This window comes from Falco naumanni, chromosome 3 (genome assembly GCF_017639655.2).
Source record: "Falco naumanni isolate bFalNau1 chromosome 3, bFalNau1.pat, whole genome shotgun sequence".
Classification (NCBI taxonomy): domain Eukaryota; kingdom Metazoa; phylum Chordata; class Aves; order Falconiformes; family Falconidae; genus Falco; species Falco naumanni.
The window spans coordinates 50,188,241-50,215,155 of NC_054056.1; the positions used below are offsets into that span (position 1 = coordinate 50,188,241).

At 41.2% G+C, this 26,915-nt stretch overlaps 2 protein-coding genes across 2 annotated transcripts in view; one reads left to right on the forward strand and one right to left on the reverse strand.

The window, feature by feature from the left end:
- The window catches only part of LOC121084427 (dynein heavy chain 5, axonemal-like), a 184,156-nt gene extending 164,489 nt beyond the window's left edge, over positions 1-19,667 (reverse strand). The window contains exons 1-12 of the mRNA XM_040585836.1: positions 18,774-19,667; positions 17,347-17,533; positions 13,172-13,263; positions 11,467-11,655; positions 11,292-11,366; positions 8,256-8,342; positions 7,165-7,236; positions 4,272-4,373; positions 3,162-3,348; positions 1,822-1,987; positions 1,620-1,713; positions 334-432 (exon numbers count right to left, since the gene is read on the reverse strand). Coding sequence (XP_040441770.1) covers positions 334-432; positions 1,620-1,713; positions 1,822-1,987; positions 3,162-3,348; positions 4,272-4,373; positions 7,165-7,236; positions 8,256-8,342; positions 11,292-11,366; positions 11,467-11,655; positions 13,172-13,263; positions 17,347-17,533; positions 18,774-19,667 — 2,244 coding nt within the window. The remainder of the gene's footprint in view (positions 1-333; positions 433-1,619; positions 1,714-1,821; positions 1,988-3,161; positions 3,349-4,271; positions 4,374-7,164; positions 7,237-8,255; positions 8,343-11,291; positions 11,367-11,466; positions 11,656-13,171; positions 13,264-17,346; positions 17,534-18,773) is intronic.
- The window catches only part of EXOC3 (exocyst complex component 3), a 28,265-nt gene continuing 20,268 nt past the window's right edge, over positions 18,919-26,915 (forward strand). Inside the window, exons 1-2 of the mRNA XM_040586955.1 lie at positions 18,919-19,019; positions 23,080-23,264. Coding sequence (XP_040442889.1) covers positions 23,121-23,264 — 144 coding nt within the window. The 5' untranslated portion in view covers positions 18,919-19,019; positions 23,080-23,120. The remainder of the gene's footprint in view (positions 19,020-23,079; positions 23,265-26,915) is intronic.

A 26,915-nucleotide genomic window follows, 5' to 3' on the forward strand; every position in this document is an offset into this window, starting at 1 on the left:
TAAGTAACTGCTAACTGAAGCATGGAGACAGGAAGTACCTTATGTAAGGCTCAGCCACACAAAGACAATTCAGCTCTGTATCAGGTTTGGAAAAACATAATTTGTTTATTTTTTTCATGCCCCTCAGTTATCTTCTGGAATGACAATTGCCTCCTACACAAAAAGTAGTATTATCTCTGATTTATTCAAAATGTGTAAACTCAATTCACTAGTGCCAAAGGAGTCAAAGCTGAGCAGTTAAAATACTGAAAGGAGAAAGATGTCTCTTCAGCAGAAAAAGCTTTTCCTTTCTTTTCTGAATGTCACATTAAGTGCCTTTAGAATACTACTTACAGGTGAAGCTTTAGCAAGTGGACCAAAAAATTTATCCAACGTATATAAATATCTCACATTGTCTTTAGCTTCATTGGCAGCAACTGTTATACTAACATCCTAAAGGGAGAAAAAACAGAAACAGAATTAATACTGTCAAAATTTACTGAACAGGTTCTTGCTCTTTTATAGTGCGTGCTACCACAAGACTATGATTCCATCTTACAAACATTTTCTCACAGAAGTTTTCTCAAATAATTCAAAAATTCTTCACATATGAAATAACTGCTTTTACATGCAAAAACTGGTAAGATCTACCTGGCAATCAGCAACATTTTGGACGCGATTTGAAGGAACTCCTTAATTAGACCCCCAAAGTTTCTCCTTCCTGATGGAAATACAATAGTGTGGTGTCGACAATCTGACTTAAATTTTACATTGGTTTTAGCACAGTACCCAATCTACATAACTTAGGCGAGATCCCTAAAATGTACCAGGGTGTTTCCCATCATTTTTTAATAAACACTTGTTAAGGAAAGTGAGTTCAAAACTAATGCCTGTATATCCCTCTGTTCATGACAGGTGGAACTATCCAGTCCTTTGGAGGCAATACTGCATGAAGAAAGAAATGTAATTCATCTTCCTTGGCTTGTACTGGCTCTGTACAGACACTCTCATCCAAATTCCATTTATCATATAAGTCTGCAAATATGTTAAGCAGAAAATCAAAAACTCAGTAAGGTGACACTGTTTTCCTGGTCTGTTTTCAAAACAGAAGACTATCTTCTTAAGTGCCAGAAGATCTACATTATGGTGTTTGGGGGGGGGTTCTGATTGGATGTACATGTACAGAAAATGTACAGCTCATTTTCTGGGTTGCCTACAATTTTGATTGATAAGTTTACATTACAAATACCCACTTATCTGAAGTAGCAGTAATGCTACAAAAAGTCAGCTGGCAATAATTCTAAAAGCAATATGATGAACTTTCAGACATCTCTACAGTTGGCTTGCACAGGGTACAGCTGGAGAGAGACAGAAAAATGTTATATTGCTGCATTGCTCTACTTTTGCACCACCATTTCACCCACTATGGTAATGAAAGACACATTACAGAAGCATTCACTTCTTTTCAAGTTATCTAATTTCAATATCATCTGTGTTATGTATTTCAACAAACGGGTAATAAATCACAGTACAAAACCAGCATAAACACTCAAAACTATTTTTAGCATTGTGTTCAGTTCTGTGTGTATCACAAACGTGGTACTCTACTCATTTAAAACTTTCATTAAAACAGTAATTACCAGCTCTTTCCACTGCTTTAATGTCTTTGATCTTGCCGCCTGAAGTATACTTATAATTTTCTTTACTCTTGAACTCTTGATCTCATCTAAAAGGCTTTTAAGAATGAAACACATTTAATACTCTCTTTGGAAGGAAAGTTTACATTTATTTTTAGAAAGATTTTTTTTTTAAGTTCTGTGAAAAATAATGCAGGGATTTAACCTGTTAAATGATGACATTCTTGTCTTCCAGTGTTCCAGCTCTGCAGATGGACCAATGTCATCAGCTTCTCTTCTCATTTGTTCACTCTCCACTAGAAATTGTCTGATCTGTTTGATCCAGATCACGACCGCTTCTTCGAGTTTCTCGGTGACCTCTGTGTTACTGCCTTCAAAACCACAGAATGGGAGAGTCTCATAAGTACCAAGGAATAAATACTGAACTTTAACTACAGAAGTGAAATATCCTTGTCAAACATAAACTGCAACTCTATGTAAGCTAAATATATTCAAATCAGTGACCAAGAACAGGGAAAGATTAAGACTGTAACAACAAGATGCACACACATACAACTTTTATCTACCTACTCTTGTTACCACTGCATATCCTTTACAATGGAAACAGTTAAAAATACAGTGAGTTCATAAGGAAAAAAATACAGCAATGTTGTTTTGGGAGGATCATGTTTCAGAGGTCCAAGAAATGCATTAACCATTATGTATATATTTTCCTGTTTGTATTTCATAAATAAAGGCTTACTTCACATTTCTCTTTCTCCCACTGCAGCCTATTCCATATTAAAAGCATCACATAATGGACAACATTATTAAGTCACAAAAATCCCTGTGATTTATGAGTCAGCATGTCTTTTAAATTGCCCTAGCAGCTGAAGGAGTCCAGTTCACTTGGTGCGTTATATTTAGGACTTGTGGAGCTTGTGCTATGAAATGGATCTAAAGAACTTGTCCAGCTATATAATGTTATTGTATTATCTTAAGGGTCACTAGATCTGTGGAAGCCGTCCTGCCATAGGCTCATGTAAGGTTAAGAGGAATTGCAGAAGTATTGACTGGTTTGGCATTATTTCTGAAAGTCTATGTGGTGATAAGCAATGGTGGAAAGCTATGGTTCTAAGAGACATAACTACTCTTTTTCTTACACATACATCTCTGCATATATATACATTTGTATAAATGCATCTTCTTTAGCCCTCCAAGCCAAACGATATTGGATAGGATTTTCCCAGTATCTAAGAAAGTGAAGAGTATACACACACTAGATGGCTTCACTCAGCAACTACTTGGCCAGCAAACTAGGAGGAACACAGGCCACTGTGTACATGATGTCAAGGAACTACCTAATCCTTTAAGATCTATGAATTAAAGGATGGCAAATGATTGATGATTTTATGATTACAGAGTCAAAAACCTGGCAAAATCAAGCAGAAAATTTATATAGCTCAAGGAAGACAAATAAATTATTACAAGTAAATTTTTACTAATGATATAACATTTATTTTGTAACAGCATCATTGTGTTTGCTTTGCCATAGGAATCACTCACCTGCAGTTATGTAGTCAGATGGGTTTTGTAAGTTGCTAATATAAATATCAATATCCACTTTTTTAAGCTGAACTTTATCTTCTAAATTCTGTCTTGATGATGACAAAGTACCCACAAATTTATCTACTGAATACAGAAAGTCTTGTATCTGGCTGTTCTTCAAGCCTTCTTTCACAGCTCCCCAGTTCTGATCATTTTATGATTTATGCCAGAAAAAAAAAAAAAGTAAAATGAGGGTCAATTGTTTGGGTTTTGAACACAAAAGGTATCTTATCTTTCATTAGAAAGGTATTTCTTATTCATGGCAGTATATTAAGATTTATCAGTATGTCCTTTAAAATACACTCATCTGTACTACAACATAAATACTTTAAAGTGTGCATTGATTTAATTATTCTGTTAGACAAGAAGAGATAAGCAAGAGGCTCTCGAGAAATAAAAAAAAAGTCTCCCTGCTCTCACTGTCTTCACACTGAATTATCTTTTTTTTTTTTTTTTCCAGTCCGGTTTGGTGCGCTTTGAACAGTGAAGACAGATTCTAACCTCCCTTCCTGCACCTGGCTGAGAGAAAATGGTAGCATACATTAATAGCATACGACAGAATCATTCTTGACAGACACTAAACTTCATGATATTTTCTACTTTTGAACATGTACTTCTGGAGGCAACAGAACAATCTGTGATGCTTTGTGAGTGCCTCTGAACAAGGAAAACTCAAAGAAGCTGGATGCTTTGTCTGTGATACAGTGCTTGCTGTCCATGCTCTAGAATAAAAACATGGGCTGATCCCTTGTGCTGCCAGAAGGACTTAACACTTTCAATCCAAGCTTAACTTAGTTTTAATAGTCATCACAGTTTTACCTTAGCATGGCTGCTATGCTATATTCTCCTTTGTCATGAGCATTACAGCTAGTGCTATTGCTTGAATATAAACGATAACACTTATCTACAAATTGCATGACTCCCATGAAAGCCTGTATCAGGCTTGTACCTTTCTGCATCCTCTGTTTTATCCTCAGCTGACGCACAAATAGGACTGCAGCAGCCATTTGCCTCAATTTCACATGTTCTTGAGAAAAAAAAAAAAAAAAAGAGTAGCCATTTGATTACCTGTTGTGACTTAAGTGCTGGTATCATGATTTGGGACAAGAAATGTTCCAGGGCCTGAAGGATATTTCCATTAGCACAATCAAATATGCCAAAATTCACCTCCTTCAGGAAGAAATAAAAATCAGCAGAGTGTATATGAACTTCTGTGACATTTTACTACTTGGGTGAAATTCAGACACATGACAGATGCATGTACAGTCCATAACCATGTAGGTTCCATGGGATATTGCCCCCCAGTTTGGATTGGACATAGACTAAAATTCAACCAGAAATTCCAAGACTTGCCCTTAAGCTTGAGTCATCAGAAGACTCGGTCCCATATTGTAGCAACACTCCAGAAACCAATTAAAATTAACCATTTAATGTCAATGCATTAATTATTCTTAAGGCAATTATATGTCTGTACTTCTGTTTTAGAGCAACAGCTTCCATCTATCATAAATGCCTAAAAAAGGACAACAGAGGTATCGGGCAAGAAATGCTTCTGTCAGTTGTGCGGTTCTCTCCGGTTCATTGTTAATGAGCTCATACTCAGGAAGCATTTCTTTACCAGGAGCATGGGCAAACACTGGAACAGGCTTCCTAGAGAGGTGGTGGATGCCCCACGCCTGTCAGGGTTTAAGAGGCATTTAGATAAGGCACTTAGCAATGTGCTTTAACTTGGTCAGCCCTGAAGTGGTCAGGAAATTGTCTGGTCTAGCTAATGTGAAGCAAGAAGTGGTAAATTGCTGCAGCTGGGGACAGGGAGAGAGACTAGTGAATGGAATTTTACTGCAGAACATAAAGCACAAATAAGTGAGGGATTACATCTTTTTCCAACACTGTCCACTTATGGACTGGTTGGCTCTGCTGCTGCTGGCATTTTGCTTACAAGTATATACATCCTAAACATGGGCCGTGTGCTTTCTACAACCCATAATGATTAGCCATTTTGGCTCTGCGTATGGCTCTTGTTAGTAGAGAGGGAGTCTCATTCAGAACTTCTGAACTGCACATACACTGATTTTGCCTCCATCATAATGAATGCTTTACTGACATGGGGGAAAGTGTGCTGAGTTCTGGCTTGGAGGCTTCAACACCCAACTTTTGCCTTTGCAAAGACAGCAATTCAGAGTGTTTTAGGAACAGCAACTACAAATGAATTGACACTTGACATTTTTGGCTTCTTGATTACTTCACTAACGTTTTCCTTGCTAGTTCCCCACTTGCACGCAAAACAAGAGCATTTAAGACATTTAGTTGTTATGCATGGGTGGAATACTACATCCTAACAATATCACAGTATTATAATCCACCTAGAGTACAAGAGGGTAGAAAACTCTCAAAAAGTGCAGGAATTATGGATGACTATCAAGGCATCATTCTGCCTGAAGAAGTGCTTACAAGGAAGAGCAGGTTTCTTTGCATGTTTGAACGTGTTCCCTGGGAGGCGATGCCCACAAGGTTGCTAACAAGGAAATGTTCCTAAACTATTTCCTTCTGCCAGAGGCTGCACTAGTAAGATAGCAGAAGAAAAGGACAGAAGAAATGAAGACATGAACTGACACCTATTTTTCCCCTTCAGATGCTTTTAACAATGCCAGTTTCTCCCATACGACAATGTTTGCATTTGTTGCAGAGAGTGGGAGACAGGGAAAATGAAGTCTTTCAACACTTCCGATTTTCTAGGACAAAGTCAACATACAAGCTGATCCATTTCTTTCCACAGGACACTGAAGGTTCAGCTATTTCTCTTGAGAAATAGGGGACAAAACCATGTATTTTTAGGGGGTTCTCTGGTTCTCCTTCCAACTGTTTCTACACAAATCTTCAGGATAAACAAAAATTTGGCAAATCAGTCTGAGCCTGAGCTCCAAGCCTCATCAGTGTGAAGACTGACTGACTGAAAATTAGGGCTTGTTTTACCTTCTATAGCATCTAAAAATATTGCTTTGTATAAGGAATGAAGTTTGATGACAGCTACATGACAGCCCCTGCTAAAAGAAGGTGATCACAAAAGAACTGAGAGGAGGCACCTAGGCAGCTAACTGAAGAGTTTGGACAACCATTCTGACAGGTACCCAAGCGAAGCAGCGCCGCAGGACTGACAGGGCATGAGAAGAAGAAGCCTAGAAATTACTTTTACACCCCTGGATGAGGTATTTGTAAAAATATTGTTACGAACCAAGTGACTGGCAGAACTGAAGCACTACCATGACTGTAGCTGGAGAAAAAAACCACTACAGCTTTGGCCTGCTCAAATAGAACACATCAATCTATTGGTGACAAATAAGGAGAAAATCTGTACTACATAAAAATAAGTGCATCAATACTTTTGAGAATATGATTTCAGGCCTATTACATTTTTTGTTTAATGTCTATTCTTAGATATATCTGGATGCTCTTCTATTCCAAATATTCCCCAAGTACATGAATATCCCTGAAAGACAGAAAAGGCTGTTACAGTACTTTTCTTATACACAACTAAAGCTACTTGGGGCAGGAAAACCTTACTTTAGTTAGCTTCAAGTATGATCTTTATTTTTTAAGTTTAAAAGATCCAGTTATTTAAGTGCAGCTTTTTCATAATTTAGGTTCATTACCTAAAAGAAAATTTCCTGGTTTAGGTATTTATTCCTTATTGCCATTAAAATGTATTTTTAATGACTGATTAAGAATGCATATTTATTAATTAAAATCTTGTTTTTAATAATACTGCAGTAGCTAATTTCCAAAGCATTAGAACATCACTTTATCATAAACACTTATTCAGATGAAGAAGAACTTCTGTTAAACACAGAACCAGACCTTTTAATGAAAGCACTCCTCACTTCTTTTTCTGACTGCAGTGGCATGAATAACAATCTCCAGAAATATCAAGTACACTGCAAACACTGTATAATTTTGGTCTGACCTGGGAAACATTTGATGCAGTTATAACTTTATCTGATGTCCTTAGGAAAAATGCACAGGTTCCTTTAAAGTCCTGTAAAAAGGACAAAAACATGCAGTTAAAAAAAATATGCATGTATAATTTACTTCACAACTTAAAAATGTGCTGAAAACAAAATTGTTAAAATTTAGTTACTCAAAAAGGTAATTTAATTTTTTAAAAGGGAATCTAAACATTACTACAACTTTCTGATCCAAATACTTTTTAGCATGTATTTTCGTCTTTTTGATGGACTGAAGTAATGTAAAAGTTTCAAATCAGTACTGCAACAATGCTTATTTTTAATCTATTAAATCTAATAATAATTCATCTATAACAAATTTGAAAAGCCATTCCAATTGGTCCGACTGGCAGAGGAATGAACCTCACTTCTCAGAAAACAAGGTAGAATTCTTCAGCTATGTCTTTTCTAATGCAACAATGTTAAAATAAGCTCATGGGGCGGGGGGGGGGGGGGGGGGGGGGGGGGGGGCGGGGAAGGTATCACCATGCCTTATTCAGAGGAAATTGTATATGGTACACCCGACGCCCCCCAAATTGATGTAAAGAAAGAAAACTAGTAAGAAATCTTAATGACTACCCTGAATACACTGCAGATTAATGTTTAGACATTACAGCGAAGAGGTACTTATAAGAATTTGAATGGAATAAATAAATTATTAAAGGTATTTTGGGAATAATATTTAGTATTATTATATGAAAAGAAATACAGAACCACTGAGGAACAGTACTGTTAAACTAGAAGCACACAAGCACTGTAAAATACTTAACATGCAATCATTAATAAAAATGTTAGGATCTGCAATTTTTTAACAAGAGTTTATTTGACCTGCTGTCCTCTCAGATAGTTAAGCCCATTAATCACTACTTCTTTAGTGCTGAACTCCAACCTCAGCTCAAGAAATGTTGGGAGACCTTGCATTATAAGAACATGGACCAAGTACTTAAATATATATCCAAAAATTACAAAAAGCTGTTTAACACTGCACAGCTATTATGTTTTTTCAATATTTTACTTTCTAAATGTCATCTAATGAATTTTTCAACCATACCTCAGTAGAACCCATGGTAATAAATAATTTCTTCTGAAGCAGGCTGCTCATTGACCCATCTGACGTCGATGATGCATTTGACTTTTGCTAGCAATTTAATTATAAATAAGAGGTTAATAAAATAAAAACCATTATAACACAAATACCTCATCCTATTTGAGTATGTGAATTATAACTAAGGTCATTCTGAACCAGATAGTAATTCCCTGACAGAAATTGTGAGCTTGTCTTTATTCAGAGAATAAACTTTGCATGAATCTCACAATCCCCAGTAAACAGTTTCATAGCGTTGTTCTTTCAGAAAAAAAGCTCAAAGAAGGGGCAAAAATATCAGAAAACATAATAAAATTAAATCTGGAGTGTTTCCTAGAGCAAGTTCCTCCATGGAAACAAGCTGGATGGCTTGCAGAAAGAATCATGTGCCTGGTCTGCAAAGTTATAATTGTGAGTGGGACTCACAAGCAACACTGCCAGCTAAATCCTACCAACAGTGGAAAGGAATTTAGTTTTCAACCCATGTCTTTAACCATACATCGCTTTGAAAAACTTTCCCTCTGTGAAGATATGCTGCCACTGGTTTCTTTCCACTGAGATATATCTACAACCTCTTCTCTTCAAAGCAACAAAATGTTTAAGCTTAGTAAAGACTGGCTTCCCTCTAATTTTCTGTCATGCACTTTGGAAAATAATCTGTTGAAACCTGGAATAACGTAACAGAAAACTCTATGGAAGAAGCCTGCCAGAGTATTTCTCTTTCAAGCTGGGGAGAGGCCTCTTCCTAAAATCTCAAATGTTCAGCTCCTGCTAGACTAAATGTGTGACATATGATACACAGCAATAGCTCCCCACTTCCACCCCAAAACAACATCTTCTAACTCGTATGCACAGTCTCAGCTGATCGTGCATCCAAGTTGGTGAAAAGGAGAGATAAGCAGCACTGAAGAAAAGATCTTTGACAAATCTTTGTAAGAACATGCCTACTAGGTCAGGTCAACAGTCTGCCCTGGCCAGTATTTTGTCTCCAAGAATGGACATAAATGGGTAAGAACAGAGCAAACATGTATGATACTGCCCCTGAATAATCTCCAATTCTCCAATATGTCTGAATTCTCCAAACTGACCAGAACAGTCAATATAATGACATCTCTTCACTCATCAAAATGGAGTGGAAGATGCTAGAGATGGCATTCATATACTCCATCAGAAATATTTATTTTTATGCTATGCTGGTTTTGCAACAAAATTTTCATAAATTCATATTTAAATGGTTAAAAAGGCCAAAATAAAACAAAATTCATGGAGAAATGAAATGTTTCACTTAAACCAAGCTGGACATTTAATTTCTGGCTTGTCAGTTAAGGAAAACAATTTCAAGATTTTTAGTTTCATCTTGATTTAAGTCAGAGAACATGTTCATCCCAGAAATGTGCATGAACAGTCCCAGTGAAAAGAAAAACTGATTAAACTGCTTTAACAGCTGAGCTGATTCTGTGCTTTGCAAAGCCTCCAAGCAATTCCAATAACACTCAAAAGTTCTTTTAACTTACCTAGGTTAGAATGAATCTGTAATTGATCCTTGCAATCAACTGACAATCAAGCATTATCAATCAGTTTTTCTCCTCAACAAGCCTAAAACAGCACCACATGGAGACAGCTTACACTAACATGGCTGCTCAATGGCATAACCTGAAAGGACTGAGGAAGGACTTCTGCAGTTCAGGAATCCCACAATAGTCATATTAGGCAATTTTAAGTTGCTTGGCACCTTCTGATATCACACACTCAGTGGAAGCTGAACAATGATTTTGCTTTTTATGAGGAGGCTTCTCCTTCTCAAAATTGAATGGGACACAGATACATCTTGGGGACCACAACCACCTTCTTTCTACTTACTGTTTCCCAAGCTCAAAATTATTTGCCATAGAATGGGACAGACTTGAATATGAAACCACCTTAATTTAGAAAGAAATTGCATTACTTTTCACCCTTTTGAAACAATGCTTGGTCCATATTGTAGTTGGTGCAGTTCAAACCAAAAGAAGACAAAATGGTTCTTACACAGACAGTTAGTTCCCCCATTCCTGTAATACATATGTTAGCTAATCTAGTCTTTTCAAACTCTGAACACTATGCCTCAATTATCTTTATCATTTTTGAAGTCTGGATTTTTACTTTACTTGGCCATTTTTACCATAGAACGGTTTGGGTTGGAAGGAATCTTAAAGATCATTTAGTTCCAACCCCACTGCCATGGGCAGAGACACCTTCCACTAGACCAGGCTGCTCAAAGCCCCATCCAACCTGGCCTTGAACACTCCCAGGAACAAGGCATCCGCAACTTCTCCATGCAACCTGTGCCAGTGTCTCACCACCCTCACTGTAAAGAATTTCTTCCTAATATCTAATACAAGTCCACCCTCTTTCAGCTTAAAACCATTCCTCCTTGTCCTATCACTACATGCCCTTGTAAAAAGTCCCTCTCCAGCTTTCTTGTAGATCCCCTTTAGGTACTAGAAGGCTGCTGTAAGGTCTGCCCAGAGCCTCCTCTTCTCCAGGCTGAACAACCCCAACTCTCTCAGCCTGTTATCACATGAGAGAGGTCCTCCAGCCCTCTGATCATCCTCGTGGCCCTCCTCTGGACTCACTCCAACAGACTGATGTCCTCCTTATGCTGGGGGCCCCAGACCTGAATTCAAGTCCCAGACCTGAATATTCAAGTCCAGGTGGGGGTCTCAAAAGAGCAAGAGGTTTTAAAGGGTTTTTTTTATAAGTTTTTAAGAGTTCTTTTAAGTTTTAAGTAATTTTTACGTTTTCTTCTGTGAAAACAAGAACAGCATCAAACCATGTCACAGGGCATTTTCCTGTTTGCATGTAAGACAGTGTCAGTATCTAAACAATGAGATCCAAGTTCTTTCCATACTGGCATGCATAGCAAAAAAAAAATCTCTGTTAAGACATTCTGAATTTTGCAACAGTGATGTGATTTTTTTAAAAAAATGCAACTTTGTTTTTGCAGAAGTAATAACAGTAACATACCTGCAATACATCTTGGTAAAAGAAGAGCAACTTTTTAAGTCCACTAGGGGCAAAGAATTGTTCTGTGAGTTGAAACTAAGAACAAAATTACGAGTGTGGTTAATTGTGAAGTAGTTCCAAAAGATGGGAAATTTTTGGAAACACATTTAATAATAATAACTTAATTAATATTTACCTTGTCATCAGAAATAATGGCCTCCTCCACTTGCTGCTCACTTAAGCCTATCCCATCTGCTAATCTTGATATCAAATACTTGTGTCTTTCATCTATCTGAGCTCTTCGCTCCTCTTTGGTGACTTTGGCTTGCTTGGCTAGTTCTTTCCTAGTTTCACTGGAAAGTACTACATTTTTCTTACCAGTTGTCTAGAAAATAAAAGTTTGTTATAGAGACATTCTTTTTCCTTACTTAAGGACTCCATTTTGTATTGTTGATATTTAAGCTGATTTCATAAACTACTTTAAGCAGGAACATAAAAAATTACATCTAAGGAATGCAGAGGGAAAAGATCAGTAATAGTTAACTTGTTACACCAGAATTATTTCTCAGTATAAAGCTGCTAGAATGGAAACTTCTGATCCAAAACTTCAGATCAGGACATCAGAATCAGATGTGGATCCAGGCCAAGGTCACAATAAAAATTTAGCACTATAAAGGCCCTAATTCAAACCTCAGCTTTGTGAATCCAGCTTTGAACCTTCTATATGTCCATATTCCAAATTTGGGACCAGATCTATCTCTATACTGCCAGCATTTTAATATATAGTATCGTTATTACCTCAAAGGAAATAAATAAAACAAATCCATTATAACATCTGTCACTGCTAGAATAAATATGTAATCGATGTTTAAAACACAGGTCATATAAAGATAGTAGCAGAATGATAAAGAAGGAAATCTATGTAAACGAAGGATTTTTTGAAAACTTCATAACAGCGTGAAGAAGACTGAAAATAGAGAGGGTGAATAACATTTTTAAGCCAACAGATAATCTTCAGATGCTCTACAGAACACTAAAGATTTGGGTAAAAACATCACCACACTGAGCATTTTCTTCTACACACAGTTCCCACTGACATGGTATCTGGAGTCTGGGGATGTCTGGAGTGTCTCTGTACCTCACATTTGTTATTGGAGAGAAAACAAGAAAAATTACATCATCTCCCCAGTACTCCAAACTAGGGATTGTAATTGAGCAATCCTGATTTACTCTTGGATTAAAAAAAAAAAAAACAAAACAAAAAGCTGACCAGCATCCACCTTTGCCTCCTACCATTTGGTCCTGCCTGACTCTGAACGGATGTTTTACATCACTGCTGTCTCTACCTGCATCTCTGAGACCAGGAAACACCAAGAATGCCTGAATACCTGTAGTTGTTGGTCAGCACCATTCTGATGTCTTTAAAAGCTACATCTTTTGTGATTCACCATTCATTCTTCTCCCATGTAGGTCCCAACTCATCTGTGTCAGTCTTCTGTTATCTCTGGCTTCCATACCAACAGCTGGATCTCTCATTTTGCATATGCCTTCTCTGATGCAGCAAGACCTTATTCAAGTATTCTTAATCAATACTAATTTTCATCTTGACAAGGAAAGGGGATTTACCAGTGGATGATAAAAAAAAAAAAACCACCCAAAAAACCAAAATCCCAACAATACACATTAAGAGCACAGAAAGTAAATGACCTAACACTGTTATACACTTTTAAGTGGTTCACTGTTGGTTTTGCTTGTAATTAACACAGACTGAAGGAGCACAGCACCGTCCAGTATTAGCCAAACTTTTGTCAATGAAGACTTCAAGAATAATCTGTACAGAAGAAAATTTAACAGACAAAAGGTAGCCAAGTGACCACCTATTTTAGCATGAAAACACTTGCCAGAAGAACAGGTGATCCTGTGACAGCAAATCCTAGCTCAGTGCTCCTTGTTTTCAGGTCCCCTTCACGTCTACGATGCTTACTTTCTGTATCTAGTAAAAAGAAGTGACAAGTCCTAATTATTACAGTGTATGCACAATAAATGCATTTAGAAGTCCTGCAGTGCTGTGTCTTAATATCTGCTGGCTAACCCCTTCTCGGACTGGGGAAAATGAGACATGAAAGGAATATTATAAAACCTGTGCCTCAGCAGAAACCCTTAGAAGCTGTTAGGGGGAAAAGATGTCCTATAATGTTTTTTATCTCAAGTTCAATTACAATCAATCCCTGCTGATAACAGTAGATGTAAGAAAAAGCATATTAAGGTACTAGCTTGAAGAAATCAGGTCTAGCAAAAATAGACATTCTGTAATATTGTCACTTATAAGACTTGCTATTGTCAACCAGTTATTCATCTTGCTACTTCTTTATCTAAATTCTGATTGTCAGTCTCACGCATTTCTGACAAACTTGCTAATTGCAGAGACTAGCAAGACAACTTGCACACATGGAATATCAGAAGAATAAAGATTGTTATTATTTGTAATAAAAACAAGAGATATACTAGAATGTGTAACTGTCTTCTGTTAAGTCATTTAACTAAGAAATACATGTATTTATGTTTTCCTGATGTTAAGTACAATAACTTATCTCCAGCCAGCCACCATTTCTCTTTTTAAAAAATTACAAAGCATTCCTAAATATACTTTATTTCTTCTTAACAGAAACACTGTTTTACTTAGCTTCAAAAAGATAATTATTTGAAAGCACTGAACAACACTATTTGTAATTGCTAAAGCTTGCTTTTAGTCCAAGGAAAAGCAACCATTTTATTTCTCAGATGATGATATTTAGGTCCCATCCTTGTAGCAAATAGGATCCTCAGTGGACCATGCAGTAGTGTTAATGAGCGGCTCACTAAACTTCCAGAACTACTGTTTAACCTAGTCTAAATAAATTATGAAATTGTGACTAAAATGAATAATATAATAGCACTCATTTCCTTATGAATTTTCTTATGATTGTGTCACTTTTCCCCTGATTATGATGTGTTATGCACGGAATCATAAAATGGTTTAAACTGGAAGGGACCTTTGGAGGTCATCTGGTCCATCCCTCTGCTCAAGCAGAGTCATATGGAGCTGGTTACCCAGGATCATGCCCAGACAGTTTTTCAGTATCTCCAAGGAAGGAGACTCCACAGCCTCTCTGGATAATCTCTGCCAGTGCTTGGTCACCCTCACAGTGAAAAAGTGTTTCCTGATGTTCAGACAGAACCTCGAGTGTTTCAGTTTGTGCCCATTGCCTCTTGTCCTGTCCCGGTGTTGTGGTTTCACCCCAGCAGGCAACCAAGTACCACGCTCACTCATTCCCCCTCCATCTGGAATGGTGGGGAGGAGAATCGGTAAGGAATGTAAAATTCAAGGGTTGAGATAAGAACAATGTAATAATTTAAACAGAATAAAAAGCTAAGAACAACAGCAATAACAATAATAATAAGAACAGTTATAATGGAAAGGTGGTGAAAAGGATAAAATCCAAAGGAAAAGGGAGAAAGGAAAACAAGTGATGCACAGTACAACTGCTCGCCGCCCGCTGACCGATGCCCAGCCAGTTCCCAAGAAAAAATCCCCAGACCCCAGCTAATCCCCCAAGTTTATATACCAAGCATGACATCCCATAGTATGGAATATCCCTTTGGCTGGTTCAGGTCAGCTGTCCTGGCTGTGTCCCCTCCAGCCCTGTCGCTGGCAGGGCCCAAGAAACCAAAAAGTCCTTGACTTAGTATAAACATCACCCAGCCACAACTAAAAACACCAGTGTGCTATCAACGTTGTTCTCACACCAAATCTAAAACACAGCGCTGTACCAGCTACTAAGAAAGTTAACTCCCTCCCAGATGAAACCGGGACACCTGAGCACCACTGAAAAGAGACTGGCTCCATCTTCTTTACACCCTCCCTTCAGGTATTTATACATCCTAATGAAATTCCCCCCTACCCAAGCCTCCTCTTCTCCAGCCTGAACAGTCCCAACTCTCTCAGCCTTTCCTCATAGGAAAGATGCTCCAGTGCCTTCATCATCTTCACAGCCCTTCACTGGACTCTTTCCGGTATGTCCATGTCTCTCTTGTACCAGGGAGTCTAGAACTGGACACAGTATTCCAGGTGAAGCCTCAGCAGTGCTGAGTGGAGAGGATGGATCACCTTCCTTGACCTACTGGCAACATTTCTCCTCATCCAGCCCATGGTATCATTAGCCTTCTCTGCCACAAGGGCCCATTGCCGGTTCATGTTCAACTTCGTGTCCACCAAGACCCCCAGGTCCTTTCCTGCCAATCTGATTTCCATCTGGTCAGCTCCCACCACGTACTGCTACCTGGGCTTGTTCCTCCCCAGGTACAGTAATTTACACTTCCGCTTGTTGAACTGCCTGAGGTTCCTGTCAGCCCAACTTCTCTGTCACACAAGGTCCCTCTGAATGGCAGCATTACTTCCTGGTGACTTGGCCACCCCTCCCAGTTTTGTGTTATCAGCAGCCTTGCTAAGGGTACACTCTGCCCCATCACTCAGAACATTAATGAAGAAGTTAAACAGGACTGGCCACTGGCCACAACCCTCTGGGCTTGTCTGTTCAATCAGTTTTCCATCCATCTCACTGCTCAGCCAGCCCACGCTTCATTAGCTTCTCTATAAGGATCTTACAGGAGCAAAGGGGAAGTTCAAATCGTAACTGCTCAGTAGTGGTAATGTGTGACCCAGGAACAATCTAGCACAAAGGGCAAGAAGGCCCAACTGCAGAACGGGTTAAACTGGCTGGAAGCAGGAATGCCAGATACAGAACAACTCCCAGTAAGGGAGTGTAGTGTCCCTTGGTGATCAGATAAGAAACAGCCACAGCATCATCCTGCAGCCTTCCTGGCATGGAGGCTCACCCTTCTGGCAGCAGAGCCAGTACTAGCTGATGGACCCAAGGCTGAGCTGAGGTGCTTAATGGTGGTGTTCACGGGACTGATGCCGTGCAAGTCTATATAAGGAATCATCTCAAGAAGTATCTTTGCAGACTTCTTACAGAATCAGTTACGGCAGTAGGACTGTCCAATGCATTTTTCATTATTTTTATTTTTTTATATATATTTCAGCACAAACGTGTGTTTAATTTGTCTCAAGGGGCACAATAAAAAAGTCCCAACAGAAAAATGTCAAAAGCCTTACTAAAGAAAAGATAGACCACATTGACTGCACTCCCCCTACCTACCAAGCCAATGGCTGCATTGCAAAAGGCAATGAGGTTGGTCAAGCATTTCTTCCCTTGGTGAATCCATGCTGGCTACTCCCAATCACATTGTTATCCCTCACGTGCCTGGAAATGCTATCCAGGATTGGCTGTGCTATCACCTTCCCAGAGACTGAGGTTAGGCTGACTAGCTTGTCGTTACCCTAGTCCTCCTTCTTGCCCTTCTCAGAGATGGGAGTGACATTAGCTTTCCTCCAGGCCACCTCTCCAAGTTGCCATGAACAAAGAATACTGAACATAGCCTTGCGATGACATCAGCCAGCTCCTCCCATGCTCGTGACTGCATCCCATCAGGGCCCATGGATTTACAAATGCCCACTCTGGAGCTACCTGATGCCATCATGAGGCCACATTCAATAATCTTTGAACTATTCAATGTACTATTTTAATATCATAATTATTAATATAATAATTAATAATTAATATAGTCCAGAAAAAAGATACCATACTATATGCCGTACTACAGAGTATACCATAATATAGAGTAGTATGCAATTTAATTCCAGAAAAAATGGTTCTAATCATGTTACTATGAATGAACACTAGGAACTATGCTAAGGGATCAGAGTTGCACCATGCATGACCCTGTTTTATATATATATATATAAAACACATACATGCATTTCATTATTTATATGTACATATATATTTATAAAGCTGAAAATTGCACATTGCAGTCCCTACACTGGCACATTCAGAATAGCACATACACACTCAGTATATATAAGTACATTATAAACTTAAACACTCTACTTAATAATTGGTTTCTCATTTTGTTCCTGCATTTTTTTTTCCATACAAAGCCAACATGAAGTACTTATAATTATTTTCTCCCTTACCTTTTTTTATAGCAATGAGAGGCGGACAGAGATCAATATCAGGTTTGGAAGAAAGTTGTGTTGCTCTCAGTAGTTCAGATTCCTGCTGTGCAGACTGACCAGGGCAGGAAGCTGGCTCGACTTTTCCCCCTAACTCATTCTCACTCCCCACAGTCTCCTCCATCTCCTCCACCACACAAAAACCAACCTAAATCAACAATACAGAAAATTACCAGACAACGTAATATTGTAACAACCAACACCACCTTTGCTATTTTTGTTCCTGTTATAACACCAATATGATAGACTAGCAAGAAAAAAAAATTCTCTGATTTTGTTTGCTACTTTAAAATTAGAAGATCTAAGCAGTTTACAAGATCATAAAACCTCCTCTAAGGTTGCCCGTTATCAAAACTTTATTTCTAATTGCATAACTGTCATTCCGCTCAGACTGCTGCAGGTGGGAACTTACGTGTCGAGGGGCAGGTTAAGCTCCTTCTTACATGACAGCTGCAGGTCCCACTGCAAAGCACTGGGCACAGGGTACCAGCTGAGGCACCTGCTTAAATCTCAAACTGGTTTTAAGCCTGCGTCTGCTTGGGCACTTGGAGTTGCTGGCAGCTGCTATGGCAACCCCTACACAAACCCAACTAACAACCCAGTCCTCAGGGGGAGGCACCTCATCTGTCCGTTTCCCACTGTAACCACCAAACAACCCAGTGCTAATTTCATAACCCCTTGTCTTTTAAATGCACCATAGTTTTCCCTTACACAGAAATTAAATCCTAAGCAAGCTGCTGCCCTGAGCCTTGGCATTTCTGACGTGCAGAAGAGCCAAGGCAGGCCGTAGCAAACTGCATCCCAGCGGCCGCACCGCTCTCCTCAGCGCGGCAGCAATCCGGGTTCAGGGCAACACACGAAGTGACACAGCTGGGACACTGGGTGAACGAGGGCTTTCCCGTTCCCTCTGCCAGCCAAAGTCACTTCCACACCGATCTGAAGAGTACTGCGTGATTCACAGCTTATCCACCCGCGGCACTCCGAACGCTTCCTTTTCCCAGACGATACCCAACGACCAAAAGTCACCATTCGAACCCAAACGTTTAACACCCCAAAGGACTTCTGCACTTTTTTTAAAAAAACAGATATCAGTGACCGTGAATCAGGCCCCAAAAGTACCGACAGCGCCCTCGACACTGAGGGACTGCAAAAACAGAGGGATGAGGAGGAGGCGCCGCGGCAGCCCCTAGCCCGCTCTGAGGGGATGCGGGCGTCCCCCCCCTCTCCTGTCACACCCAGACCGCGCCACCGGCAGGCAGCGCCTCAAGGGGCGCCGGCACCGCTGCTCCGCGCCACTAAACCTGCCCGAGCGGCCCCTGCCCGAGCGGCCCCTGCCCGAGCGGCCCCTGCCCGAGCGGCCCCTGCCCGAGCGGCCCCTGCCCGCCCGCCAGCTCGCCGGTTCGGCGACGGCCCCCCCCGCCGCCACCCGCTTCCCGCGGCCGCGCAGGCGCAGCCCGCTCCCGCGAACAGGTGAGGGAGCCGAGCCCGCATGCGCGCCGGCCAGCGGCGGAGGGGCGGGGGAGCGGGGGCGGCCTCGTTCTGCGCCTGCGCGCCCGCCGGTGGGCCGCGGTGTGCGCCCGGCGCGTGCGCACTGGCGGACTGTCAGCACCTTCCCGAGGGGCGGGCTGCGGCCGGTAAGTGGCAGCGGCGGCTCCGTCTGCCCCCGCCGCTGGCCCGGTGCCAGCGCCCCGGCTGGCCAGCGCTGCTGTGCCGGCTCCTGCCGGGCCGTCCCTGGCTGTAGCGATCCGAGTCTGGCAACGGGAAGCGCAGCGCGGGGGCGGGATGGGCCGGGCCGCTCCGCTCCGCTCCGGGGAGCCCCTCGGGATGGCGAGGCCGAAGCGGGTGCTGAGTGTTCCGTCGGCGCGGCCGCCGCCCGAAGGCCTCAGCCGAGGCCGAAGGGGCTCGATGTGGCGGGGGCAGCAGCCTCGCCTGGCTGCCCGAGGGCAGGTCTCCGGCCTTTGCCCGGCAGGAGCGGGCACCTGCGTCGATACAGATCGCTGCCGGGGGGGAGCCGGGAGGAGCCGGGCTGCCGGCGGGGGCTGCCGCCCGGCGCTGTCGCGGAGCTGTGCCACACACCCGGGTGTCGCTGCGCGCCCCAGCGCAGCAGCTCGGTGCGGAGGGGGCAGGGGCCGCCCCGCTGGCTCGGCTCGGCTCCCGGCCGGAGCTCCAGCCCAGGGGTAGGGGTGTGCTTGCCGCCGAGGCCCTTCCCAGGCTGCTCGGGACGTGCTTTTGTTCACTTCTTCCAGTACTTTGTTCTGTAAATATTTGTGGGTTTGGCTCATAGCCTCTGTGCAAAGTTGGCATGGTTTCTTAAAGTTTGCTTTTCCTTTTGAATGGTCAGTAGTTGTGCAACAACCTGCCTGCCTCAGCAAGTTAGTGAGTAGTTGGTTAGGAGATTACAATATACCAGCTACTAATTTTACTGGTGACGTCTACTTAATGTCCATGCGTAGTGGCTGTGTGGGTTAAAGCTATCATAACCATTGAATGTTTTCAGTTGTTAAAGGCAGTAATTTAGTTTAAAGCTGTCTATTGCAAATACCATTTCTGTAGTTAATTCGTTTTAGAATAACTTTTTTTTTAATTGTAGATACAGTCCTGATAGCTTGGAAAAGGGTTGGGTTAAACAAACACTGGAGTATTCATTTAAAAGTGTGAGCAGTGGGAATAGAGCCTTCACCTTCAGATGTGCAGTAGGAAATCATCTGAGTTAAACATGCCATTGATAGAGAAGTGATGGTTTTGGTTGCCTAGCTGAGTAGGTAAAGTAGGACATGAGTTTATACTGTCGAAATAATTTTGGCATAACTGTGTACTTATGCATGTAACTTTTGAAGATACTAGAGACACAGATCTTGAGATACCAGATAGTGGAACACGAAACGTAGACTTAGGGGCTTAAAGGCTACCTCTTAAGCATATCTTGCAAGAAGTCTTTTTAAACTCAGATAATGACTAATTCTACTAATGCTGTACAAAATCTGCCTGGGATGAGGTTAACTTTCTTCATAGCAGCCTGTGTGGTGCTATGTTTTGGATTTGTGGCTAAAGCAATGCTGACAACACTGTTTTTCACAGTTCTTCATCAGATCACTGTTCTGTTGAGATTTAATGATGTGCTGGATATACGAATGCAGGCTGCTTTGAAAGTAGATAGCCACTTTCAAGGATTAATATGGATAGAGAAAGTATTATCTGTAGTTGGGGCAGCAGAACCTAAAATGTTCTGTCTGATTAGAAGAATCACAGAATGGTCAGGGTTAATAGGGATCTCTGGAGATCATCCAGTCCAACTCCCCTGCTAAAGCAGGTTCACCTAGCTTAGGTTGCACAGAGTCACATTCAGGGTTTTGAATGTCTCCAAAGGAGACTCCACAAGCTCTTTGGGCAGCCTGTTCCAGTGTTCTGTCACCATCAAGGTAAAGAAGCTTTTCCTCATATTTAGAAGGAACTTGTGTTGCAGTTTGTGCCTATTGCCCTTTGTCCTGTCACTGGGCACTACTGAAAAGAGCCTGGCCCCGTCCTCCTGACACTCACCCTTAAGATATTTGTAGACATTGAGAAGATCCCCTCTCGGTCTCTCTTCTGCAGGCTAAACAGCCCCAGCTCTCTCAGCCTTTCCTCATCAGGGAGATGCTCCAGTCCCTTCATCATCTTTGCAGCCCTCCGCTGGACCCTCCCCAGTAGTTCCCTGTCTCTCTCAAACTGGGCAGCCCAGCACTGGACACAGCACTCCAGATGCGGCCTCAGCAGGGCAGAGCAGAGGGGCAGGATCACCTCCCTCCACCCGCTGGCCACCCTCCTCCTAATGCCCCCCGGGATCTCACTGGCCTCCCTGGCCACCAGGGCACCCTGCTGGCTCATGGGCAATGTGCTGCCCACCAGCACTCCCAGGTCCCTCTCCGCAGAGCCGCCTCCCAGCAGGTCAGCCCCAGCCTGTGCTGGTGCGTGGGGTTGTCCCTCCCCAGGTGCAGGACCCTGCACTTGCCTTTGTCGAACTTCATGAGGTCCCTCTCCGCCCAGCTCTCCAGCCTGCCCAGGTCTGCCTGAATGGCAGCGCAGCCGCCTGGTGTGTCAGCCACTGCTCCCAGGTTTGTACCATCAGCAAACTCGCTGAGGGCACGCTCTGCCCCTTCGTCCAGGTCAGTGATGAATAAGTCGAACACGACTGGACCTAGTACTTGCCCCTGGGGAACACCACAAGCTACAGGCCTCCAGCTGGACTCTGCGCTGCTGATCACAACCCCTTGAGCTCTGCCATCAGCCACTTCTCCACCCACCCCACTGCCCGCTCATCTGACCCACACTGCCTGAGCTTACCTATGGGGATGTTATGGAAGGCGGTGCCAACAGCCTTGCTGAGGTTACACAACACCCACTGCTCTCCCCTCATCTACTCAGCCAGTCATTCCATAGATTGGTGATCAGGCATGGTTTTGCCTTGGTGAATCCATGTTGACTGTTCCTGGTAACCTTTTGCTCCATATACATCAAGATGACCTCCAGGATGATATGTTCCATCACCTTTCCAGGGATGGAGGTGAGGTTGGCAGGGCTGTAGTTTCCTGGGTGGTCCTTCTTGCCCTTTTTGAAGACTGGAGCGACACTGGCTTTCCTCCAGTCCTCAGGCACCTGTCCTGTTCACCATGACCTTTCAAAGATGATCAAGAGTGGCTTGGCAGTAACATCTGCCAGCTCCCTCAGCACTCAGAGGTGCATGCCATTGGGGCCCATGGATTTGTGGGTATCAAGTTTCCTTAAGTAATCTCTAACATGATCTTCCTCAACCAAGGGAAAGTCTTCCTTTCTACAGACTTCCTCTCTTGCCTGAAGACATGCTAGAAAGAATTCAGAAGGAATGAGGACCTCTAGATATGTTCCTTGGAGTTCTGTGGACACCAAGTTCTTACATCTTTGGTGACTGGCATCCTCCCTGCTTTCTGTTAGTAGCTAGTGAAGCTTGAGAGAACAGGTCTGGTTTGATGGCCAGCAAATTTTACCTTTTCTGCATACTGGTTTGCATGCACTAGAAATTCAGCTGGAAGCTTAGGTGAAATACTTGATTAATTTTTCCCTACACGTTTGATGGACTGATAATGTGAGAAAAACTGGAAACAAGAGTAGGAAAGAAAAAAATCATCCATCAGAAGTCTTTAAATGCAACTGCTTTATAGTTAGGTCTGTGGGTTTAGAGCTTTCACAGCTGTTCTTCCACTTTCGGTAGCAAATTTGACTTATTGCTGCAGGGGGACTATGCTTCCCTCAGGTCTACCAGATTCCAGTTCAGTAAGAGTTAGGGTTTTTGCTTGGACCTGCTAGAAGATTCCTTTATGCGTGTCTCATTCCCCTTTTAATAGGCAAACCTACTCTAGGATTAGGTAGAATCTGGTGTTTAAGTGAATATTTGCTGTTCTTTTGTTGTTGTCTTTTTATATACATACTTATGGAGAGCAAGGTAAATGCAAAAACAGTAACTAGAGAACATTTCATGTAAACTAATGAAATAGAGTTAAGTGGCTTTAAATGTGATTCTTGTAGAATTTTGGTAAGTGCTCTGTATAATGCAAGCTAACGATACTTCTGTCAAGTTGCACTGGTTTTATTGCTGAAGGTAGTTCTCCAGTTGTTAAATTTGAAATGACACATAGCCATCAAATGAAAAAAAATTTCTAAAAATGTTACATTTCTTTTCAGTACTGTTGAATTATGAAGGCATTTTGAGGTCCTAATCAACAATGGAGGAAACAGATAGGGAAGCAGTTGCAACAGCTGTTCAGAGAGTAGCGGGAATGCTGCAGCGTCCTGATCAGCTGGATAAAGTGGAGCAGTATCGCAGGAGGGAAGCTCGTAAGAAGGCTTCAGTAGAAGCTCGGCTCAAGGTACAAAGTTTGATAAACCTGAGTGTCTGTGGTACAGCATGAATGTGACATGAATGTGACTTCCTTTTTTTTTTTTTTTTTGCTTCTGTTTTTTTGATTCCACATTTTCATCCAGATAGTTTTAAACCATGGACTTTAATTTTTCCTCTGTGTCCAAACCAGAAACTTTGTATCTTGAAAGTAATGCAAATTAATGCTGTACATCTAATTTTTATTCAAACGTTTCAAGTATTCTTACGCCCTGTGACTTCTGCAGTTTATCCACAGACAGCTACCCTGATGCTGTGTAGCCTGCAGTCAACAAACCTTTTTCTTAATGACTGAATACCAAATTCGTAACAAAAAATTGATGATTGCATCATCATTCAATGTATCTGAGAAAGATCAGTCACTTTAGTCTGCCATTTGTGTGGGTTTATGGGAGATAGCTAAAATCTCACCTTCTTGTCTCTTGCAGAAGTCTACCCCATGATTTCCCTCCTCCTTCAAATGTGTACATGTGAGTGCATACACCTGCACACACGCAGATTTAGCCTGAAATATGAGTAAAGTCATCCTGTGTTTAGTGTCTGTATGTTACTGAGTTCTGTGTATTCTTCCTTCACTGGTACTCACTAGCCAACAGTCATTTTAGACCACTTTGTTAAGTAATTGGAGTAAGGCCTTAGAAAAGTGTTTCAGGAAATATTTTGGGGTTTAAAAGATCAAAATGGCTGGTATACACTGTATCTAAACTTTATATGTCAAAATAAGTTAGTTTATCTTACAAATATTTGATGACTCCTTCTTTGTGGGAGTCTGTGTGAAGTAGAAGAAAGCCTGTCTTCTTTCACAGTGAAAAAGATCTGTTAGCAAATGACATGTTAATTTTTGCCTGTAGCATAGAAACAAATTTTCCTAATGACTTGGGTTGGGTTTTTCAGATTTAAGGCAGAAAGCGTATAGTGGTATCTATTAATAATGGATCAGTTGCTTAGTTATTGTGATCTATTTATAATATACGAGCAGTCATTTGCCTACTGGCTGCTTCTATAGACAGTGATGACTACACATAACTCTCTAAGTTTTGCAGATGTCTAAATCCACTTCATACTAGTTTCCTTGTTGTTTTCCTTAAGTTAACTTAAATTCAGTCATCTATAAATGGTCAGAAATACCTGTTCCAAAAAATAGTACAATACCTCTTAATCCACTCAGGATGCATTCCTGAAACAGATGCTGGTTAGTGATGCAACAGATGGCAAAGTAGTTTTTCCCTAAGTATTACTGTAATGGATGGGAGCACAGAGAGGGTGTAAGAAATACTCTTGCTCTTTTTTAAGCTGTGTATATGTATGGTGTGGAAGATGGAGAGACAGGGTCAGTATTTAAGCTGTGTATATGTATGGTGTGGAAAATGGAGAGACAGGGTCATCAGGATCATCAGCTGGATTTTTCAAGTTGGAAGTTGTTGAAAAACCTCAGCTGCTTCATCTGTGCGAATGAACACATGGTAAATCTTTTGGCGTGAACATGTTGGTGCTTCTTTCTGACTGGATACGCTTTCATCTTTGTCATAATTTTCTTCTGATGAATCAAGATAATCAAGTTAATCCAGAGTGAAGAGTAGAAAACCAGGGTAATAGTTGTGTATCACTTACAGGGATGAAGCAGCAGAGATTTGAAATGATGTCCTGCCCAAAAACCAGCACCTCCTCCAGTTGGTTATCTTATTCCTCCCTCTGTATCATCTCCCGAATACTTGGTTACGTCCATTTCTTACATCCTTCTCTGCGTTTATTCCTGCATTATATAAATTCTTACAGGAAAAACTGCTTTGAAATATGTCAAACTCATCTGCTTCATGTGTGAGACTGATGGCAGTTAGTGAAGCAGTATTTTTAAGGATAGGTAGCAGAACTCTGAAATGATGGGTGGGTAAGCACCAGCTAGCGCTGTAGGCTGGTACTTCAGGGCTCTGCAGGCCAAAATGTAGGTGAAGAGCTGCTTGGACTCTGTTCCAGGGCCTGAAAAGTTATGAGCTTTGACAGACGTCTTTGTGCACTCACTCAGTTAATGGGAGAACTTAAGTTTTGAATTGCTGTCCTCCTGAAGAAATACTGTATACATATCCCTAGGAGAGTTCCTACATCATGGTTTTCCTGTGTGTAGACATGCTTAAATCCTCTACCTCTTGATTCTTAGCTGCTGTGCTATCATGAATTTAAACCATAGGGCTCTAGGGAGACCAGGTAACCAGGATCCCCGTTCCATGGCTTCATGTTGAGGGCTGTCACTTGAAAAGAGATAAAAATGAAGTTTTGAACCCTGTTCCTAGGAGGGCTTGGTTTTGTTTTTGTTTTTTTTTTTAGTACAGTGATGTTCAATCCAATGTAAGATGAAGATGCATTCTAGGAAGCAAAGTCCACAGTGCTAGGACATGCCTTGCTCCCTGCCCACTCCCCCTCCCCTGGCCCCAGGTGACTACTAGAAGACACACTGAACATGGGTGGATGTCTGTCTTTAGAATTCTCCCTGGCCGTTTGCGTCACTGACCAAAATCAGTGGTTGTTTCTGTTTAACATAATCAAGTTTCTGCAGAAGTTAAACAGGAAAAAATTTGAATATGTATTACTTGGAAGATCTGCCTCAGAAAAAACGAAATATCAAACCAGAAGTATTTACCATTTAATAGTCATGGGATTTTAAAAATACTTTATGGTCAGCTTCAGAAGATTGTGTTTGAGTATCACATTGAATGTTTGAGTATGCTAATTACCTCAGTTTCTGTAGAGGAAAAATGTGTTAATGCAGCAGTTCTGTAGATAGATACAGTATAAAAATGCCTTACCCCTGCTTAATTATACTGGGTTTGACAGGAAAACACGTTTTTATCAATAAAACCAGCATATCATGGCTTGAAAGTACAGAAATAGCGGCAGTATAATAATCGCTGCATTTTTGTGGGACTTTCCCAGTACATTTAAAACACAATAAATGTGTTCATAGTTACCAGGATTTCCTCTTTGGCTTCTAGTATCAGACAAAAAGTTCCATGACTGCCCAAGCTTTTTGGCTGTAAAAGTATGGCAAAAAATGTGTTTTGAGCTTACTGAAACCATTAGTGCCTCATTTTTTTACTGGTTGCTTCAAGTCCTCAAGATACGCAACTGAGTTTTCACTGATGCCTTGCCTTTGGCTTGTCTTTTCAAGTCTGTTATTTCAAATTTCATTTTCCATTTACCTGTCTTCATCTCAGTCACATCTTTTTTAAAATACACATACAAAAATATGCTGTGGATGTGATCTGATTTCTTTCACTATAATGCATTTTCTGTAAGGTGGCTGGATAATCAGGACTAATAGTCTATTTGAAGAGTCATTATTTCGAGTGTCACCTGTCACAAGAGATATCTATATCAATAACCTCTCTTGATGCCAAAATAATCTAGTAGTTGGATTATTGGTCTGGTTGTTGATGTTTGTCACAGTGTCAAAATTTTGTTCAGTTTGAGGTTTGTGTTGTGTTTTGTTTTGACTGAATTCCTTTTTGATATTTTTAATTTTTTTGCCTTCAGTCATGACAGGCCAGAGGGTTTTGGTTTTTTTAGAATATTTCAGAACTTAATTTTTTTTTACTTTTTCAGTTGCCAGTCAAAATGTAATTGCTTT